The sequence below is a fragment of the Cyphomyrmex costatus genome, unplaced genomic scaffold (assembly GCF_001594065.2).
Source record: "Cyphomyrmex costatus isolate MS0001 unplaced genomic scaffold, Ccosl1.0 scaffold10, whole genome shotgun sequence".
Classification (NCBI taxonomy): Eukaryota; Metazoa; Arthropoda; class Insecta; order Hymenoptera; family Formicidae; genus Cyphomyrmex; species Cyphomyrmex costatus.
The window spans coordinates 630,284-649,152 of NW_017274954.1; the positions used below are offsets into that span (position 1 = coordinate 630,284).

Here is an 18,869-nt window from a genome sequence, read left to right on the forward strand (position 1 = left end):
GCGATCGCGTATGACGCATGAAGGGATAATGATTTTTAGGCAATCCGCAAAAAATTGTTAAACAAAACGTCATTTATTTTTAAATAAATAATACAACATAATACTCACGGGAGCGAAGTTCATTTTTATTATTCAGCTCTCCATGATGCTTCCGACGTACGAATTTAACTCTTTCGCTGAGTAGAGCATAAGGAAAATTTCAAGTTTGCAAATACGATAAAGAATCGCAAATCGTAGCAAAAAAGTCACTTGAGACAACAAAATCACTTTGTAGATAATGTTATATGTACACTTTTAATATATTTTTTAATTTATAAAATCATAAATGAAAAAAGAAAAAGGAAGGAACAATTATTAGATTTGCATGAGCATTAAAAATTTCTATTAATAAATTCTTTAAATGTATTGATATGATTATATTATAAACTTTTTGTAGGAAAAGACTTGAATGCAGTGAAAGAATAAAATTAACGCATCTAGCTGCAATCTTTTCCAAAATAGCATTCCCAAAAATTTAAACTCGATCACAGACTCGTATTAGTATTAGTATCGTCGGGATTCTCGCGAAATCGAATTATAACAGAACAAATCTTCCCTCTCGCTAATTTTCTTGTTCCATCAAGATCTTGATCTCTTCAAGTATTATATTAATTTCTTCCTAACGCTCGGCTAATGTCATGGAGATTGTCGAGCGACGATTTCGCTCTCTTAACATGTTCCCGTAAAGTTCCGATCGATTCGCGAAGATTTCTGAAGAAGACCTTCGATCGATCTTAACGTGAGATCCTCGCTGGGACCTGGATCTAGAATGCAACCAGGGTCATCCGACCGATCGTTGTCATTCAGCCTTGATAACCGCTGATGGCGCCGCCACGTTCTGGTCGAAAGTGGAACATTCCTCGTCAACGAGTAAACCAGGTTCGGTCTTCGGAATAGGGCCGTCCGCGCATCGATTGTGAGTTTTTAGATGCCTAGTGATCATATCCCTGCGACAGGCTGCATAGGCACACTGCGGGCATTTATATGGCTTCTCGCCGGTGTGGGTTCGTTGGTGGGTGCTGAGGTGATCAGATCTGCTGAACACCTGTCGACAAACCCGGCATGTGTACGGTTTGACACCGGTATGCAGTCTCATGTGCCTTGTCAACATGTCCGACCTCGCAAAACTCCTTTGACACACATCGCAGAGGTACGCTTTCGCCGAGGTATCATGGAGACCCTGTCGACGATGTCTGGATGCCATGTGCTTTGCCAGACGATCATGCAAACTGAACATCTGTCCGCACTCCGGACAGACGTAAGCTACATCCGCGCCCGGTGCCATTTCCTCAACGACTGGTAGAACCTCCAAATTGTATCGTACCGCAACGCTCTTTTTTGTCGTGGGTGATGCAACATCACCCCTGACTACTGGCACGCTGACGGAACCTCGCGTTACGATACCGGACGGTAGCAACTGAAGAGCCGGTGACCTATTGGAGACCGCCGAAGCAGCCGCGGTAGATTGTAGCATCAGATTCTTCATGGAGAGATCCAATGGTGATTCTTGAGGGCTTGTACTGTCGCTCTCGAGAGAGCCACTTCTCGGAGGATGATTGACGACTGAAGAAAAGGAAGTAGTCGCGACCGGAACCCGCGTTTCGTCCCACCTAGACACAACATCTGAATCGGAGTGGCTGCGTCCGCGGAAGATGTCGCCTGACGACGACGACGACGACGACAGGTACTTGGTATGCATGTACTGCTCGAATATGCTATATGTGCCGCACATGCTGCTGTACGTGAAGCTGGTTCGCGATAGCGGTGTCTGTAGAGAGGTCGCTGACGGCAACATCATTGCCGACGCAGCCAACGAGCATTGGTTGCACGTACAGTCCGAGTACTTGGTCGCTGACAATCGGTGGTTGTTTTGATAGGGAGAATAACGATGTCGATGGTGATGATGATACGAGTAGCAGTATGGTCGGTGGGGATGATAGTACTGCTGACTGATCTCGTTCAATTCTTCTTCGGTTGACGTCACTGCTTCCGCGTCCTTCAACCTCAACGGTAGTTGGCCAATTACCGCGGTGGTATCCACAGCGGATCGCGAGGACGATGATCTGGGCGAACCAAAAACATCTTCTTCTTCAGATACGGGCCCGCTGCCTTCGAACTTCAATACTTCGCCTTCCGATGGTGAACTGCGATGGGCTTGCAGCGTATCCACTACCTGTTCCAGCCGTCTTCTTTTCTTGCGGGGGTTTCGATGGTTACGATTGGCTGTCGCCGCAAGGGTGTTATTGTTTGTACAAGAAGGTGGTGGCGGCTTGGCCGGGCCCGGGGGCGCGGCTGCGGCGTCCTCCACGGCGCTCTCGGCCATCGTCATCGAGGATGCGCGGCACCCGCCGCTTGGGCCCCTTATACCACCTACGACACCCTCGGCTACCACCGTACTACCACCTACCTCGTCCTGAAACAATCGAACAATGGTGATGTTGTTATTCGAAGATGCTCATGTTATTCACGCGAACTTAAATGATTTTTCTAATCCGCGCGCGCGTGTCTAAACAATGATACTTGAATAACACTAAGGCAAATGAATTGACGTTTAGATTAAATCGTCGCACGTGTATACATTACTTCATTTTTGATAAACTACTCACACAGTACTTATCACGGTACTTATACGTTGTGTAATGCAGTCTATATATCTTATATCTATCTTATATCTACGGTATCTTATATCTAAGATTTATTTCGTTATTTTTGCTTCGATCGAAATCTATTTTTAAATTCAGAAATGATTGAAAATATGTGGTTCGACCTCGAGCTTCAAGATAATTTTAATCGGACACAAATTAATCTTCGCGAGAAATAGCTTCCGATTATATGTTATTATAGTTTGACATTTAAGCGCCACTGAATTAGGTGCTATTTTGTGTTGGTGCAACGTTGTTAATAACGTTAAATTGCTAATGACAGTAATTGACATATCGTCGCAACATTTAAATGGGCGAGGTTTAGATTTGCAGGTATTATTAAACTATGACTTCATAATAATATATAATGCTATTTGTAACAGTACTACTGCAAATGTAACATGATTAATAATGATTTTCCAATAAATAAATATAAAATTTAATCAATACACGCACACACACATATTTAATTTGATCATGTATCGTGAATAACATTATTGATTACAACAAATAATATGAAAATTTACGTTATTTAAAAGTAATTACATATTTTTACTATCCTAAGCACAATACTTAATAAATTAATAGGAAATATAAAAAATAAAAAACTTAACAACAGTATCGGTTAAAATAAAATAGCACGAATTATACTTTTATTAAACAGGCTTATTACACTTTTTACGATGAAAGATTTGTTTTATTACGATATGATATAAAGTTACATATGAATGTTATAAAATAAAACATCGATTTTGTACATCAATATTTTCAATGATCATGAAACATGATTTAGGTTAAAAGTAAATAGGTCAACATAAAAAATAAAACAGCTGAGCATTAATTTTAAGTAATATTACAAAAAATTTATCGTGTTAATCTCGAGAGCGATAAAAGTCAGTGTGAGCGATCGTTTGCATATAAGTTATAATTTGTCGTCTTACCAATCCTACAAGAACAGGTATTGATGTGCAAGACTAACAGGTGTGGACTGCGTGAAGCTAGTCTTACAATCAGAACGACTGGTAATCGAAGTAACGGAGGTTTTCTGGAGAATGAAAGAAACGGTGAAAAATCGCCAAGTAACGAGACGCGATTAGAATATTCGTCGCCTTTTTGTGTCACAATATTGACCGACCATTTGTCATTAACGCTGTGGCCGCCATTAAAAGCCGAGAGACGATCGCCTCTCGGCGAGATCGCGCTCGATCACGTGCCTATTATCGCGATGCAGCCCTGTTTCGGCCGTTCCGCGACTAACGGAACTTTTTTAACGTTCTCGATAAAAGAACCTCGCCCACTTTGTAAAAATAGACGACATCATCACTTATGGATGATAAATAGCGAACCAGTCGTTATTAAGGAAATTAATTTGAAATGGAAGAGATCCACATGTACATCCTGGATTAATTAATTCGAATATCTATTAAAACTTAATTTTATTATCGAAAGTAGAGAGGAAATTGAGTATTTTTGACATTTTACGAAGTGACAGGTGAATAATGATACGCTGTGTTCTCTTGGCAGAATTTTTGACGGAGTTTAAATTCTCACGCGAATGTGGGATTTTTTAAATATTTATTTTAATCCACCATCGTGTATACGTGTGTGCTCGTCTTGTCCATGACAACGGCACTTTGTCATAAGACCGCGCGATGTAACTCGAAAGATGTATCCGTTGAATATTTAAAATTTAAATCGCGAGTATGAGCGCATAAATCAACGAACAGGACAGCCGATGACTGGCAGTTAATATCGCAATTATTTTTATAGTGTAGGTGAATTTCCGTTTTGTGTGCGGTGCTTAAAATTTAATTTCAGAAATCTCATGATGGTTTGTTCTTATCTGTAGCTCTTTTGTAGATAAAAAATCCAGAAAATCTTAGAGAAGTATTGTATAAATAATTGTTTGTCTCATGCAATTACATTATCCTCGTATCGATATTAGTTAATTAGGATTTCTACGTCTCAACCAATTGATTAATAGTTCTAAGGCATACCAGGTTGAGATAATAGATTAATTTTCTGTTTCTGTGGAATTGAAAATAAGAATTAGAATTTTTCTATTTTACAGATGGAATTCGTTATTGAATAGGAGAAATCGAGCGATGTGTCTTTTCAAAACCAGTACATGCGATGGCACCCAATGCGACGGTATCTTGGCGCCACGTGTGCGTGCATAATCTCGATTGCAGGTCCGCCTTCGGTCTCGATAGCACGTCACGGTCGTAGAATAGAGATTTTGCTCGGCTTCCTGGAAAAACGCGGTACGTCGCGTCGCGGACGCGGATGCGGAGAATTGTCCAACGGTTTTCCAGCGGCTCCAGCGTGCTGCATACCGACGCGTACGTGCGTAGTGCGCCGTTTCGAGACCGATCTTCGCGACCGGCCCCGCTTACCTCCAATGAATACCGAGAAATCCGTTCACGGAGAAACATGCGAATTCCTGGCCAGAGTCTCGCCGTGGCAGCCGGAGACGGACTCCGATAGCCGCTTAAATGACGTCGCTTAAGTGACTTAATGCGACTGACTCGCGATTTATTCTATAGTCTACATGCGTCCTTCAACTTTGCACCACCGGGGCGTCCTCGGGATTCTAGAATAAGGACTTGTCGCTGTTGCATCTTTCTTGCAAAAAATTGCTTTATGCAAAAGTCTTCTTATGTTATTCTCTTAAAGAGGCAAGGTGAATATCAGTTGGCTAGTGATTATTTTTATTAGCTGGATATGACAACTTTTATAGGACATGCAATGGCATCGCAGAAAAAAACGTACGTTCGTAGCAGAAGATTGCTCTCAAATAAAGTGTTTAGTTAGATGTCTTCTTAACACAAGTTATATTTACATGTGTCTATATTTGTAGATTGATGCTTGCACGGCTTGATTACAAAATCGCATTAATCGAGAAAGAGAGAGAGAGAATAGGTGATAAAATCTAAATATCCAATTCATAGAATAGCGCTTCGATTAGAGAAAATCTGCAGTGAATCTTGTTTGACAATGCTCGGCGCATTTCGGTCCTTTCTTCTTTTAGCCACAGTGGCTATTCTTTTATTCTCCTCGACGCCGCCACTTGTCCTACCCTTCTTCACCTTCATTCGCGGAGAGAAAGGGTCTCGATGATCGGTCGTAAAACGTAAAGGGGACTCGTAAACGAAGTGAAAAGATATCAGAACGTAAATGTCGAGAACAGGTCCCCTAAAGAGGACGGTGTGGGCGTACTTAGGCGCTACCTTCCCACCACTTTGATTTCTTCTTATTTCCCTTCGGTCGGGGCCGAGAAGTACCCTTCTAGAAAGTCTGCTGCGATATTTCGTTACTTTATCTACCTCACTTTTTCCCTTGAAGTTATCCTAGACTAACCAAATGCGCGTGAAAAATAATTTTATTCTCCATTCTAAGTATTTAAGAAATTTTACCTCGACCAAAATTTAAAAAAATTTTAATACAAAGCCTGAGGTTCGAAAGTGTTAACGATCATAGATTTTTGAAAACATAAGAAAATATTGTTTTTCTGTAAGAGTGTACAACAAGATATTAATAAAACTCAGTTTTTTTTTGTGAAAAAGAAGAAATAAACTGCATATTTTGATGTAAGGAAAATATTCGTATCGAGAGAATGTAGAATAGATATTATTGCTATCTATGATTTGATACACATGTGATGATTCGAAGATATGAGTTTGTAAGAAAACGTAGCGCAGATCATCGGTGAAGAATTCCAGCAGGAATGCCCTCGGGCAGGCACCTGTAACCGTGGCTCTCGACGGGAGAAACAGAACAGGTTGAGACGTGGGCGTGGGTGGAGCGCTTGATCTTTCTCTCCCGCACGATCTGCCCATATACTGGCCACGGCAGTGATGGGTACGATTAGCGCACGAGCTTACACTGTTTCTTGAACACTTCTTGATACGTACAAAAACATTTACACTTCATTAATAAACAATTTTCTTTGTGTAGAAAATCGTCGTTTTGTGCTTTAATAGATGTAATATGCAAGACACACAATACCTAAAATTGAATTTTATCTTAGAATTTTATAAAACATTTGTGTCTTAATTGTCATTTATCATTCCAAGCATTTATAGTTAAAAGCTGTATTTGATAATCACAGTTAATACAGCATCTTTTAACATAATTCGATGTGCACCATTAATCATTTATTTATCCAGACAGTTACAAAACTAATATTAAACTAGATGTAATTAGACAAATAAATTTAAAAAAGACATATAGCGCATGTTCATGAAAAAGAAATTTGTGAATAACATTATTTTCATAAGAAAAAACAATAACAAATCATAGTTGTATCGTAAATGTGAATGTGACTCGCGCCTTTCGCTATTGGCTGTCCATCCGGCGTTCCTGCTTCGGAAAGGAAGAGCGGCCTTAAGGCAGACAGGCTCGCCGCGGTGGCGGTAGGACTCTGGCGAACTGCTACCAAAAAACCAGACGGGCTACCGAAGGGAAGCCGGTGGTTGGTATCTATATAGGCTACGAGGTAGTGAAGCTGCGACCATTCGAGCGTATCTTCCCGCGAGGGCGAGGCCCGCAAAAAAGAATTAGAGGAATCGAGACGGCCGGCGATCGAAGGTCGACGATCTGTCTCGACGAACGAGCGTTCGTTAACCATTAGGCCTATCTGAAGCACCGGCCGGTGGCTCGTCTAGGAGACTGACAACGTATATCAAGCCTACCAGTAGCAGAGAGGACTCGTTCGCCACGCATACACTTTTCCGCAGAACGGGTTGCAGCAGCACGCCACTTTCCTCATTCTGTTTCTTTTTTTCTCCGCCTCTCCCTCTCTCTCTCTCTCTCTCTCTCTCTCTCTCTCTCTCTCTCTTTCTCTCTTCCTTTCTCCGTCTACCGTTTAAGTCTTTTTCTCCGTCTTTCTCTTCTCTACAGAGCATCTCTCTCTCTCTCTCTCTGACGCGGTCTCTGTACGATGCAAAGAAGTCACTAGCTCGAGCGTCCGTCGCGCGACAGATTTTATCGTTGGTGGAAAATTACGGGTTATCGAGAGGGTGATTAATGACCCCCCGCTGCATATTGGACAGTAATTAAATGCGTGGCAATTTGTGCACCGTGCAGATATAGTGTGTACCCATTCGCGGCACGACTGACAGGCCAACTAGACTGATTTAAAATTTTACGGGACGAGCGAGGCGTACGCGCGCGCGGGATCGTTTATCTTTCTCTACGTCTTCCTCGATCCGCGTCGACCCATCTCTTTCCCTGACGAAGATGCCGCCATGACTTTCTGTCTTTTTTCTCGTGATGCGTATTTACGACGCGACGCATATAAAGTGTAGCGAGATTGCACGACGGCGGCTTTGATTCTGTACTTTTTGACGAAAACGAGGTAGGCTCATCATACATATTCCGATTCTTGTCAGGAAAAAAAAGCAATCAATTCGGCGATAAAAGTATACATACAGTTAGTTAAAAAGATCTTTAAAAGTTCGACGATGTTATCGAAAATGTTTATAATTTCTCATTATATTTATAATTTTACATGATTAAACCTAACTATGATATGTGTGTGCAGATAGATAAAATGTGTTATTCATAGATCAACCAAATTCTAAAAAAAATTGCAATGTTAAATCGCAATGCAACTTTTCCAGAGATTCAGGGCAAGCATTTAAAAGCAACTTTCGTTCTATAGAGAGCATCGTAATGGGTATCGGAGAGTCGCCAAGAGTCTCCTCCATTAAATAACTTCCACGAAAAGATGTCAGCCTGAGCGGTTTTTGCGTCCGCGATAGCGAGGCGGGACTTGGCGCTCGTTGGCAGGTAGGCATAGAGCATCGTTCGTCCTCGACTCTTATGATCTAGTTAGCGCGATCCATCGATCCGATTGGCGTGTAATCGATCGCCCTCGTCTCTATAAGGGGACGGGAGAATTCGCTGAATCACACTGCCTTCGAGACAATTTGCTGATAACGCCCTGTTTCCCTCTGACTTTACTTGTTTACGGCGATATCCAGTATCATGCATTATTGAATACGACATTAATTTATGTAGTCTTTATTTTAATGAATTGTATTATACATAGACATGGCATGTGCAAGTAAAAAATCTATCTGCATATTATTCTCGCGCCATATTAATTCTTTACTAAGATTTCTAGTTCAATTGTTTCCTCTTATTACGCCACGTGTTAGATGTGTGATGATATTCAGTACATATACTGAAAATATAGCATTTTTGTAAAAGTCATTTTACTGCCTAAATTATTTTTTAGCGGCTGATCTTTTTTTAAATTTACCTTGAAAACTGATAGACTTTAAAATAAATAAATTAAAATTATTTTAAATTAAAAAATGTCTCTCGTTCTTATTTCTATTATAAAAGTATTGATCTTTATCGACTGCTTCTATTTTTTAGATTGACATTATATTTCCTGTCTGAAATATACGATCTAAATTTTTTTTTACTTTTCAATAATTATATTTTTTTTTATTGACCAAAGCATTAGATTTTTCATTACTTTTTTTAATTTTTATAGTATTATAATTCACTTGCTTCTTTTAGTGAATAAGAAACATACTCTTTTAATGTAAAGATAATTATACTTGAAAAAAAAAAACTATCTTTATCGATCTTTCAAATAATGATGTTTTTATTATATACTTCCGTCATTCACCTGTCATAGTTCCGAAATGTCCATCAAACTCTCCATCATGTATTCTGTGATCTTTCAGTAAACCGAAACGTATCGCGATGCCACGCTGTTCTGTCGACATTAAGGCGAGTTCGTTTCGACGAGCGCATAATCCGATTATCCCGGCTTCTCATTCGGTCGCGTTTTCCCGGCGCCGTTTGCATTTTATTTTACGTGCATACATCTCCACCTGGCCGTCGCGTCGCGTCGCGTCGCATCGCCGCAAAACCCGCGCGTCCCATTACGATGCGTAAACGCCCGACGCGTATACTCCCTCGTTTCATTTCCCGAGGTGTAGACTCTAGATATATCTAAATGCCGCCGCAAAAGCCAACCCATTCCCGCGAGACGATATTATTTCTCTGTTCCCATTGCCGAGCCGAGCCGTTCACGGAAGGGAGACGACGATCGAAGAGAGGAGAGCCAAACGAGGCAGTCTGAAAATACGCTCCTGAAATTATCGTTATCCGCCGAGGGATCTCCGCGGCCGCGAAGATCGTCGAGTCGTTAGTCAGTCGGTCCCGCGATCCCGAGACCCTCTTCGAGTGCCGAGAGAAAGAGAGAGAGAAAGAGAGGTGCACTGGTAATTAAACTCTCGCGCGACTTTGCTTGCCGTCGTTCGTCGGCCGACGTCGTTGGCTTTTTACAGTTTGCACCTTGCACGCCACGCCACACGAGAGAGAGAGAGAGAGAAAGAGAGACGCGATGCATATGTCGGCGCCTTACGGGCCATAGCGTAAAACTGGCCGGTAATCATTAACGACCTAGCGCTCTCTCGACGAAAACCAAAGAGAGCCGTGGCGCACCTGAAAAAGTTTACGTGTACATACATAGAATATTTCAGATCCCTCATTTTGAATGACGGATTTTTTCAAAGAGACTATCAAAGAGATTATTAGGCGTAATTATGACATTTCTTTAAATATTTAACATGACGTATGTGAAAAATATATTTCAAAATCGAATCTTATTCTAGAACGAAATAATCTTCATTTTCCACAGCACATAAATCGCAATACATAGATATTTAACTTGTTTATCACGGAGCTCCGGAGAGATGGATTGCGTTCCAATCCGCAGCGAGTTACGAAGGTGCAAATTATGAATTTATCAAATTAAACTTTGCATGAATAGATGTACTTAGGTTGTCACGACAATTTCAACGTCTAACGAAGTACAAATGGCCGAGCCCATGGGGATACATCGCGGGCATACATAATTTAGAATGTACGTTTGCGATGACGACAATGTGATGGTGGCGGCGGTGACGTCCGGGGATCGACAAATAAATAGTCAATTTATTTAACATTTGCTCCTGTTCGCTATTCGTGTTGTCCGCAATCGATTCCCTTGCGTCACGGCGTTAAAGTGTTCCGCGAACTCATACCATTGACAACGCAATATGAACAGCATCGTTTATAACAGTGCGCGCGATTTATCGCGTGTCATTACGGTACGTACCGCGGGCCGTAAATATCAAAAGCGCAACTTGCTACCGAATTACATAAAATGATCTACGAATAGAGCGCGGTGCGAGAGCAACGATACGAGCCGTGGAAAATAATTTAGTATCAGCTGTGCGTAAAATCAAGGAACATTGATTCTTTACACACGAGTGAGCGCACAAAAATACACGTAACTCGCTCCTTGAGCTGTTAAACGCCACGTACTCGAATATCTTTACAACAATCACGAGAAAGTATCTGATTACATTGACATAAATATTCCAACTAATATTTGACGATGAGATTGAAAACAAAACGCACGACGAGAAGTCATAAAACATAAGGATATTTCAATTTTTATTCTGTTGAAATAAGCCTAATCGATTTTATATATGTGATTATACAGAATCGAAAAGAATCTAAAACTTAGTTTTCACAGATAACATACTAGATGTATATATTCTGATATAAAATATTCAATAATATAAAAGCGATACTTTAAAAGGAATATAAACTTCAATGCAAATGGAATGCTCTTCACAAAATGTGTTCCAATCTGAAAAACACTTCAGATGCAAAGCACAGTGTTGTATGTGTGTGAAACTGTCTCAATGCTGCATCGTAAGAGTCATGGCACTGCAGTGCAGCAGGACTGCAGCAGGCTCCGAAATGTAGCACAGTATGCGGTCGTATGCGGTCACGGAGGTTCTTAGTTGAGCCAGAAAAATGCAATAACGAGCCGGAAATTTGCGGGGAATTTGACAAGAAGTTGCGATAACTATACACGGTTGTAATACTTTCCGCGAGTGGGATGCAATTATTATATCGAACTGACAAAGTCTAACTACGCATGTACGAGTGAGATGGTGGCATTCATCGCAATAATTACATTTTAACTTTAACGATAATATCTGATAAGAGCGATAAGAAAGAAAAGTTTATGAGCCAACGGTCAATATTCTACATTTTTGACGCGCTGAGAGTTGCAACCAGTCGTTCACCAGATGGTTTCGTACTGTAAATTGCGATTATTAGCATGGCGATCGTTGATAAGATAGGCGGCGCGAAAATAATCGACCAATTCAAAAGAACGATATAATGAAAACTATATGCATTTTATGAGATAACATTCAATTGGTTTGCGTAAAGTTGATCTTCCGTGAAATTTCTGAAATGCATATGCAAAGTTAGACTGAACAAAATATTGAATGATTTTTGAAATATAACAACTTAATTTCAGCATATAAATTAATATTTCGTTAAAATTTGGTATTGTAAAAAGTCAATGTTCTTTTATAAAAAATTTAGAGAGTTGTAATGTGTTTAAAAAATATTTTTAAAGGTTTTTCAAACAAGAGTGCTTTTCGAATATGATTTTAAAATGTAATTTTTCCAAGTAAATAGATCCTCTAAAATTGATAATAAGCCAGTCCTGTACTGCGGCGCATATACATACGTAAACGCATGCAGTCGTAATGCGGCTGTTACAGTCTATCCCAACCACGGCATTCGTATGGCGGACGTTATCGTGTAATTGCGGGTTAATTCGAGGCTGGCAGGCGACAGAGCGTACAAGGCGTGGGCGATTCCTTAGGCCTGTCTCGTTTTGTCGTTTCGCGTAGCTGCACGCAATCGCATTCGCCAAACGACAGAGACATCCTAGTAGTCTCTTGGAATCTTCGTCCAGTGCTCGTTGAACATATTTTACGCTTCGTCGCGCGAAACCGACGATTGTCCGTGCAATAATTTACATGGAAATCAGGCACGCGAAATCTAGAGACCCATTTACAATGCTCGGATTTAAAGAAAGCAAAGATAGATAAGATTTATTGGACATGTAAAAATTTTCTTTCTTCCTTTTTTTGATAGATAAGAAAATATTTTTGGAATAATACTCGATTTAAATTTATCAAAATTATTTTTCTGGTATTTAAACTTTCGTAAATAATATTAGAAAAAAAGCTATGCATTTTATAATAATTTTAATATTTAGTCAGTTAGATTATTTACATTACAGACTCATGATATAAAACAATAGTAAATATATACACTTTGATCAATTAATAAAGGTTATTAATAAAGAGAGCTTTATTTTTCGGTAGAAACTAATGCGTTTGTGGTTGTGTGCTATATTTTCGAACAATGTATATTTCAGTATCGCGTTTATCAAATAAACAAATAAAGTTCCGTTGAGATAGCTTTTGTTTATGTATGATATTTAAATCATACTCAATTGCAAGACTTTAATTACTTCAATACCATCCGTTTAGAGATAAACAGACAAGAGAGAAAACACAGTTAGCTAATCCGCATTCTCTCCGTTGCGTCACACGACCCGCAATGCAGAATTCTAGATACGCCAATAAATTCTGTGGAGCGAAGGAAATCTTTAAAACCGACGACGTGTCGATCTCGAAGTTAGGACATCGAACGCAGGCAGCTAAATCGCTTATTCGTGGCACGTGGGTGTACATTCGTTCGTTCGGTTAAAGAGGAACCTTTTCGAAAAGATTAGATGTAAAGAAAAAGAAGGAATCTGAAGAACGAGTGGCACCTAGAGGAAGCGATGCACTCAGATGCGCGAGCAGATTCTAAGTTCTCGGTGTCAACGGCATAAGGTCTTTCCTCCGGGTTGTAGCCGCTATACGTGCGTACATACACATATACACACACACACGTAATGTATATATACATTCGCGTGCGTGAATGTGAGTTTGCAAAGAGAGATCAGCCTCGGATAGGTCGGGTCTCTTTGGCTATGGCAGGTATAGGCCGTATGCCTTAATAGAAACACCCACGCCCTCATTATGCGGATATCGTAAACATTCGCGGCGGACTCGCGATCTCCCGTATGCAAATATCATCGACCTCCCTCGTTCCCTTCTATTTGCCATTCTGTCCCGTACTGCAGTTTGCACGCGATCACGTAAAACGGCAGTCTGCGTCGTACCTAAAGGTGCTTGCTCCTTTTCGGTCGCACGCGGCTTCCGTATCTCGATCTTTGATGTTGTCGTTACACTCTATAGTTACGATCTTTTTACTCAAAATTATTTCTTGTAATTCTCTAGTCGTTACAGAAATATCAAATTCAATTTCTATCTTTTTTTAAATATTTGCTTGCATTAATAAATTAATTAAGAAATGTTATAAAAGAATGTTACAATATTTCAAAAAGTGCATGTGTTGCCACATGCGACAGTATTATAATACATAAAGAAACACGAAAGAAAGGAGCGGTCGAATGTACGAAGGGCCTGCGAGGTGACTCGTTTTCGCGGAGAATTGAATTACGGACTACCGGATATGTGGTTGCTGGTTGGTAAATGGATTTCCGCTATAATTCTTATTATACGCGCAAACTTCTCGCGTGTACGAGACCCAAATCGAGAAATGCACAGACATGTTTTATAAACATGATGTTTAACAACACATTACGACACTTCTTATCGGCATTTAATTATTTCGAAGTATGTAAATATTAAAACATACGAATTTTTCCAGAAAGCTTTTGGTTTGATCCATTACAGTTAACAAACAAAAGTACATGTAAAAAATTATAAAAGTTATAAGTTTTAATATTATATATTTACCATTATATTCTAATATTTGCGGAAATAAATAAAAAAGAAATTCGCTCTTATTATAGCTAAGTAAAAAGCTTCACGTGGAACTTTTAATGTTTGAATTTCAATTCTAATATAAACATCTCCGATTTAACAATCTTTTGAAATATGCGTCTCTCTCTTACAAAACTGTGTTGTGCTGTGAGGCGAGAAATCGCAGCAGCACTGACAATTTGGTCGCATGTGGCATGTAATCGTCACGGTACACGAGCGCGTAGTCAGCAATGATGAAGAGAGGGACATGCGTACTTCGTCTTAACCGTCAAGGAGTATTTCCACCCGCGCCATAGGCGCGATCGCGAGATATTCGCGTGAATACCAGACGCAGAAAGAGATATAGAGACGAGAAGGAGCAGGAGAAGGAGGATGAACGAGAAAAAGGAGAGTAGTAATAAGCTGGCGCATGATGATGAGTGGCCGGCGTAAATTAGCCGACACGTAAATTAACCACCCCCGACGAGACGCCGACGAATAACGGCACGCACGAGAGGGGCAGGCGCGATATCGCACCGGCTCGAGACACCACCACACCAGAGGTTCGAGGTCTGCGGTAAAAAAAAGGGCTTGCTCAGCAGCAACTGACCCTGAGGCCTTTAATGAACGTCGCGTGCCGAGCGCGAGAGTGCCCTCACTTTGCTCTCGTTTTCTCGAACATTATCCGTGTTCCTCGTATTAATGCTCCACCGTTGGCGAACAATAATATGAATTATTTGTGCGTAGCGTCTACAAATAAATAACTTACTAACTTATTGCCAAGCATCGAATGGCATGTAAAAAATTTACTTTAGCTTTATAAACGGACTGTCGCGATATAAACCTTAATTCGTTTTATGTTAAAGGAAATCCACAACAAGATTTACAGATAATTTTATATATTTTTTTTCAAACGCTCGAAACATTAATTATAAGCATTAAAACTGCGTGTATATATATCGCGTGTGAGAATTAAGTACTAAAATATGTATAAATATTAACGTAATATTATAAATTGTAGTTAAATTGTAATTACAATTGATTATTAAAGATAAGTAAGTACTTAATATTTAACATTATTTCCTTGCTCAAAATATTCATCTTTTTTGCGTAAAATCACATAGGTACTATACATAAAATTATATAAAATTGATTATCGATTATCATTCGTTTTTTTCTCTTTCTCAACGTATTTTTTCTCACAATACAAGAAACGAAACTCTCGATACGCGTGCGCATGCAAAAAATTCAACAATGATTATCTAACCACCAGTTTAGACAGTAAAATTCTCTTCACTCTGCAACTTTGAATAAATTATAGACGAACAAGAGAAAAAATCAAATCATAAGAATATAATTCAAATGCTATATCAATAAATCAATGAGAATATTCTTTTATTCACATTCAAAAGAAAATTATTGAAATCTATGCTTCTGTTGTTTATATATATAATGTCACGCCAAATGCAATCTCATTAAATCCAAGAATTCTACATTTCTCACGCGAATGCTCTTCTGACATCTAAGAGAGGGGGGTGGTCTGGATCTTTCCAGCAAACTTAATCGCTAGTCTGTCGTGTTCTAGTTTAAAAGCACTTCTTTCTACACTCGCAGGAGTAGTCTCTTGAAATTATACGAAGGTAGAGTCAAGTGCACGCGCCGCGCAAGAGCCGAGTCACCAATTAAAACTGCCCGAACGGGCGGCGAGTGCAATTAATTAACGTGTCGGCAGTCGATACAGCATAGCTCTAATGATACCAAGAGACCTCGGGGCCGACGGAAACAGAGAAACAGGCGCGCTCATAAACCCAAGATAGAAATTAGAGCCGTTCGCAAGCCGCTCGGCATGCGAACCGCCCACCGCCTCTTTTTTTCGCTACCGTCTTTGCGACCATGCAAACAGTATCCATGCTTGGCGATCATTATAATTAGAAGCGGCCGTCTCGCGCGAGAGCAGGTGCCGATCTAACGACTACAATCGCCATTCGGGAACGCAGCGGCGGCGGCGGTGGCACGAAAATTGGAAAAAAGTCGGCCGGACACGCCGATCGAGGGCGTTGCATGCTGATCGCGCGTGTTTATCGGTTTTCCTTCCTGCGAGAAGGCGCGCCTGCCGACTGGCTACTCGGTCATTACGTAGCGTAAACGCGAGGTTTGCTTATTATACGAATTCGCGACGGAGTGGTTTTTTCTTTCGTCGAAACATCACGCACACGCCGCGTACGCACTTCCCGTGTTTGATCGCCGCATTCCTGCAAGCGCGGCCGCCGCGTCGAAACGTCTTCGACTCGAGGACGTTATTTTTGCATCGAAGAAATTATCATCTTCTTCTCTATCGTAGAATAGAAATGGAAAATTGAATAATAAATATAATCGGGTATTTGGGAAAATTATAAAAAACATTTTTGCATTAAAAAAGTATTGAAAGACTTAAAATTGTTACACTGGAAAAAATCGTCTAAACCCAAGTAATTTTTTTTCTTGAATAATTTCAAGTAAACGTTTCTTTACTGCAAGTAAATATTTTCTAAATGTAAACATACATTACTACTTAAAAAGTAACATATGTTTACATTTACAAAATATTTACTTGCAGTGAAGAAACGTTTACTTGAAATTATTTAAGAAAAGAATTACTTACAATTAGATTTAGAAATTTTTTTTAGTGTAAAACAAATTTTGAATAAATAAAGGAATGCACAAATTAACAAATAACATTATTTAACATTCCAATCGCTTTAAGTACGTGCGGAAATGATAAATTATGATCGGATTTTGAGCATGACTCGAATCGATTGGCTGGCGGAACGGACGTCGAAATGCTTCACGGAAACCTGATATCACCGTATCGAAACGAATGGCCCATACTTTATTCAAACGCTTCAGCGTATACTAATGTTTCCTACGACAAAGGCATAAAATCGCGAGTAGCCACGTATATTATGCAAGAACGAGATCTGTGCGGCGCGCGAGCAAGACTGATAACGCGACGGGCGAGGAAAAATGAGACTGCAGAGCGGGTTGTTTTCACATTCACGTGCGCGTCGTAGCGAGACGGTGAAATTACAGATGCCGAGCAGAAAACGTGTCTGCATGAACAAAATATGTGCCTGGTCATTACCAGAAAATCTCCTCAATGATGAACACAAGGATAAACATTTTTTTCAAAACATTTTTTACCAAAAAAGTTTTGATATATTTTCTGTATCTCCAATATATTAATACTTTGATAAGTAAGCTTGAAAATTTTATCCTTCATTGTCATATATAACCAAAAAGAAAGACAGGATATCTTTTCATGTTAATCTAAAATTTAATTCATTAAATTTTAAGTATATATACTTTTTAAAGTAATGCATTCAACTTTTGTTAAAAATTTAATTTTACGTCCGCCAAAAAATATTTTACTAAAGTATTATCAATGCGGTCGTTTCTTATATGTGAAGCATTTTACGTCAAAGCGCTTTTGAAAATTATTGTAATTTTTTTAAACTTTGCTGACATATTTTTATAGATAAAAATATAAACACGTGTTTCGCGAAAAAAAATTTGAGACTTTTTTTGTGAAGTTATTTATACTTGTAGGTTGCAGAAATTCATAAAAAAACATCTCTCATGCGAATACACAAAACCGCGCCGTCACACAACAGACTTTTAACTATACAGTCCATTCGAGTTTCATTTTGAAATTTTCACGGTTACTTTATATCGAAGTGAAAAATAGTGACGATATTTTTTAATAAAATTTTTCAATTGGTGAGTTAATTAAAGATGTTAATAAAAATTGTAAACAAATGGAAAATTATTTATACAATATATATAAAAATAAAAAAAATTGAAAAAACTCATCCATAGAACAATTTAAGATCTTTAAAATCGATCTCTTCTATTTTTTGTACGACTAATGGTTTTAATGATACAATAATTTGAATGTTCGCATAAGCGACGTTTTTTATGAATTTCTACAACTTATAAGTGTGAATAATTTCACAAAAAAAAATCTCAAATTTTTTTCGCGGAACACGTGTCTCATATTTATCTGGTAGAATGTGTCAGCAAAGTTAAAACAAATAAAAATTACGATGGAGTAATTTTAAAGGTGCCCAGTTTGACGTGGAATGCCTCATATGTATGTAAATAATAAAAAGGAGAACTCGAAAAAAGTAATCAAGAGAGAAGTTTTCCACATGTAGCCGACCTATGGGGCGAGTTTTTAATGATATTATATAAAATACTCTCATTTTTATTATGCAATATTCTTTCTTATTCGTATATCAAATATTTTGTACATATAACGTTATTATCGACAGATCATCATGTTAGGAAATCCTATTAAAGTCGTCTGTATTATCGACTAAACGTATACTATAATTATATAAAATCAATTTAATTATAATAATTATGATAATGAAAAGTATACACATTTTTCAATTGAAATCATATATAAAACAATCATAGATATGCAGTATACGTCTATGTATTT

At 39.0% G+C, this 18,869-nt stretch overlaps 1 protein-coding gene across 1 annotated transcript in view; it reads right to left on the minus strand.

Moving 5' to 3' along the window:
• Nucleotides 1–559: 559 nt before the first annotated feature.
• Nucleotides 560–18,869, minus strand: part of klu (zinc finger protein klumpfuss) — an 88,418-nt gene continuing 70,108 nt past the window's right edge. The window contains exon 3 of the mRNA XM_018551617.1: nt 560–2,452. Within this exon, the coding sequence (XP_018407119.1) occupies nt 839–2,452 (1,614 nt within the window). The 3' untranslated portion in view covers nt 560–838. The remainder of the gene's footprint in view (nt 2,453–18,869) is intronic.